This window comes from Austrofundulus limnaeus, unplaced genomic scaffold, assembly GCF_001266775.1.
Source record: "Austrofundulus limnaeus strain Quisiro unplaced genomic scaffold, Austrofundulus_limnaeus-1.0 Scaffold14, whole genome shotgun sequence".
Classification (NCBI taxonomy): Eukaryota; Metazoa; Chordata; class Actinopteri; order Cyprinodontiformes; family Rivulidae; genus Austrofundulus; species Austrofundulus limnaeus.
The window spans coordinates 4,468,531-4,472,186 of NW_013952416.1; the positions used below are offsets into that span (position 1 = coordinate 4,468,531).

The 3,656-nt window shown below is 39.0% G+C and overlaps 1 protein-coding gene across 1 annotated transcript in view; it reads left to right on the plus strand.

Annotated features, from left to right (window-relative positions):
- The window catches only part of pde6a (phosphodiesterase 6A, cGMP-specific, rod, alpha), a gene marked incomplete at its 5' end in the record, with an annotated part of 41,581 nt that extends 39,839 nt beyond the window's left edge, over positions 1-1,742 (plus strand). The window contains 3 exon segments of the mRNA XM_014002543.1: positions 291-374; positions 476-644; positions 768-1,742. Of these exon segments, the coding sequence (XP_013857997.1) occupies positions 291-374; positions 476-644; positions 768-808 (294 nt within the window).
- Between the last annotated feature and the right edge of the window lie 1,914 nt (positions 1,743-3,656).

A 3,656-nucleotide genomic window follows, 5' to 3' on the forward strand; every position in this document is an offset into this window, starting at 1 on the left:
ATTTATTGGAACTAAGCTGGAAAAATAAATCTGAAGGTCAATTAAATGATAAAACTTGAGCTAAAGTTCTCCTTTTTTAATTTAATTGGTTTATTTTAAGTGTATTTATTTATTGGTCCATTTATATATTACTGCTTTTATCTCTATTTATGTCAGATCTGGTCCTCCGTAGTAGACCTGTTCCCACCTTTTTCACGATGCTGGAGCAGCTTCCCTAAAATTCTGCATTAAAAAGCTTTGGAAATAAACCGATGAAAGATTTAATAACGTGTTTACTTCTCGTTCTTTAGCCAATGATGGACCGGAACAAAGCAGACGAGCTGCCAAAACTCCAATGTGGTTTCATCGACTTTGTCTGCTCTTTTGTCTACAAGGTCAGATATTCAACCAAACACGAACAACAAAAACAAAAAAAGTTGCGTTATTTGTGTCGTTTTTATTGTTTTGTTTGTAACTTCCTTTTCGTGTTCCTCAGGAGTTCAGTCGTTTCCACGTAGAGATCACTCCCATGCTGGACCGCCTGCTGAACAACAGGAAGGAGTGGAACGCCCTGAAGGAGCAGCACGAAGCCAAAATGGCCGCCATCGAGGAAGCTAAGAAAGCCAAGGAGGAAGCAGCTCAGAAGGCTGCAGCAGCGAAACAAGGCAAGCAGCTAAATAAAGTTTCGATCTGAGTGTAAACATCTCAAACAGGAAGAAGTTCAGCTCGCTCCTCGTTTGAAACATTATTTTCTGTCCTCATGTTTGTCTTTTCCTCCTCTCCTCCAGCTGCCGGTGCGTCCCAGTCAAAGACTTGTGCTCTCAGTTAGAGATCCTGCAGCAACACGGCCATGCTGACTTCGTGCTCGGGCTCTTTTTCATCTGTCCTGGCTGGGATTTTTTTTTCAGCTCGCTCCTGAAAAAGAATCCATCCCGCTGAAAGGTCACTTCTCTTTCAATAACCTGTCTCTGTCAGGCGCAAATTGAAATGTCACTTCTTGAAACTTCTTTTTGTCTTTCCYGCTTCTTTTTGTCTTTCCTGCTTCTTTTTGTCTTTMCATGCCATGTGGGATGTTTTCTCTGCAGCTCAGCGGGGCGTTGTTCTGACTTCAGGTGTTTTATGAGAATCAAAAAAGGTCCAATATATGACTCAGCTAAAGTGCTTTTGATTTTAAAATCCCACATGTAGGGCAGGWGACAGACCCTGAAGTAAGGGTTTTGTCTTACATTCACAGGTTTTTTTTTTTGTGACTTAATTACAGAGCTGTAGTGACATTTACAACAGGGCCGATCAGGAAAATAAAAAACGACAGTGTAAAAATGTCACAATGTTGGAAAAAATCCYTAAACCAGAATAATTAAACCTAACTGTATTTGTTTTATTTGTTATTAAGCTTTTATCATTGTTTCTCAGGTAAACTACCAAATAACATCCAGTATTTATCTGAACAAGTCCGAGGTTTGTTGTTTCTGCTGCTGCAGCAAAGCTTACAGAATTACTTTCAGTCCTTCACAATAAGAGTCTCAAACACTGACTGTTAACCTAAAAAAAACATTTAAATCTTGTGGAAATAGCTTACAATGTTGTCAGTCAAACAGCCTGGACCACCAGCAGTTTTGAGAGTTTGTTTCAATGTTTGAGGCTTTTATTGTGAAGGGTTGTGAGAAACGTTGCACATATTGAGTCATTGGTTGTTACAGTTTGATTCAGCTTCGCAGCATTCTTTTCTTTTCTTTGTACAATAAAAAAACCTTCTGACTCTTCAGGCTGCAGTCATATTTTGTGTTTCTCTCCTCAGGAACAGATAAGATTTAATTCTATGATGGAAATATGACGTTAGTTGACAGGATAAATCTAAGCTGAAAGCTATTTTCACATTCATCCTTCACTCTTAGTATTATAAAAACTGCAAGAGAAAAATAAAACAAGCCATAAAACAATAATGAGTTTTGTTCTCAAGAAAAATAAAATTAGATGAAAGTTATGAAAGAAAATTGATGCAGAAACCTTTTCATGTGATGTCATTTAGACACGACTTGAGTGTTTTTTTTTGAAGCCTGATTTTGCTGCCTTTAACCCAGATGCATTTTGACCTGGAAATAATTTCATGTTAACCAACAGCAGTTCACCCCGAGGACAGAGAGGCAGATTCTTGGGAAATTATCGCACAAATCCCGACTTAAGCTCAAAAATATTCATTTAAATCTAAAATAACATGAAATCATCAGAAAAACAGCTATCACATGTTGCAGCTAAAGAAAACTAAAGTTGTTGTTTTTTATCACAAACATTGAGATGAATAAAAGTCTTAAATACCGTTTGAGGGAGAATTTAAATGCAATCTGTAAAAACAAACAGAATGTAATGATTTGCAAATTTCATAAAAACAGAAACAGTAATCATCAAATAGAGAAACCTGAATAAATTCTCACATTCAGACGTTTACAGGCTGTTAAAAAGACAAACACAAAGCTGTAATTACATTTAGATGCTGTTTTATTCTTAGTTTCCACATTTGATATGTTTGCTGTTTGTTTATATGATTTGTAAATCACTGCAGTATGTTTTAAYTGACATATTGTTTTCAGAATTGCCTTGTATAAACACATTATCACAGTAAATATCTGCCAGCTGCACTGTTTACCTTTGTTAGTGTGCAGACGGTGATGCGCCCACCTAGAGCCACACATAACAGAGTTACAAAACCCAACATGACGCCAGAGCAGGAGAATGAGAACTGATTGCCTCCACAGGGGGGCAGTTCATGAGCTAAATCCATCCCACCCATCTTTGTCTGCCTCCCTCACGCTGCAGCTTCAGAATATCAGCCTGCAGGATTTAGAGCTGTGTCGTCACCGGCGCGTGACGTGAGCCTCCATGACGTCAGGGCGAGCGGGGGGCTCAGAGGATTACCGTATACGGTTGTGCTGATGAGCAGGGCTCGTAAAGCCCGGCTCTGACGCAGGGACATCCCGTGACTGCGGAGAGAGGAGAGCAGCTGCAGTACACCCGGCGAGCCGGCAGGAAGGGAGCTTCAGCCTCGCTCCGGCTCCGTTCTGGGCGCCAGTCGTGACTGCGGTGAAGGCAGCCTGCAAACCACAGAGGAGAGCCATGCAGGATTATTTATAGGACAACTGTGCACGGGCTGCCTGCAGTTTCTGAGCAGAGAAAGTCACTTTTTGCATTTCTTACCGCAGCAACACATTTTAGAACTATAAAATAAGAATTCACCCTGTGAAATGTTCATGCTTTTACTGCTGTCATAAAGCAAAACGTTTGACAATGTTTGAACTGATGATGATTTCAGTCTGATTTCCACAGATGAAAAGGAACATGTGAGCCAGCAAGGGTTTGTCTACATTAATACTCAAAAATCATAAACAGTCTTTACTAACCTTCACAAAAACTCTTAACYGCTTTAATTATTGATGCTCTGCAGGATTAATAGATTCAAACCTTCTCTAACCATTAAATCATGTCTCATGTGGTGTGAAAGTACTTTTAYACAAGCAATTACACACAGTATACAGAATATTTAACTCATAAGTTATTAAGCTTTAATAAACAATAATTATGTTGGTTTTGAAAGTAATTAGCCTTTATGAGTAAAACAGTAAAGGGGTGATATTATGTGCTTTCCCAGCCTATATTTCAATTTTATACTAAAATAAAGTAAC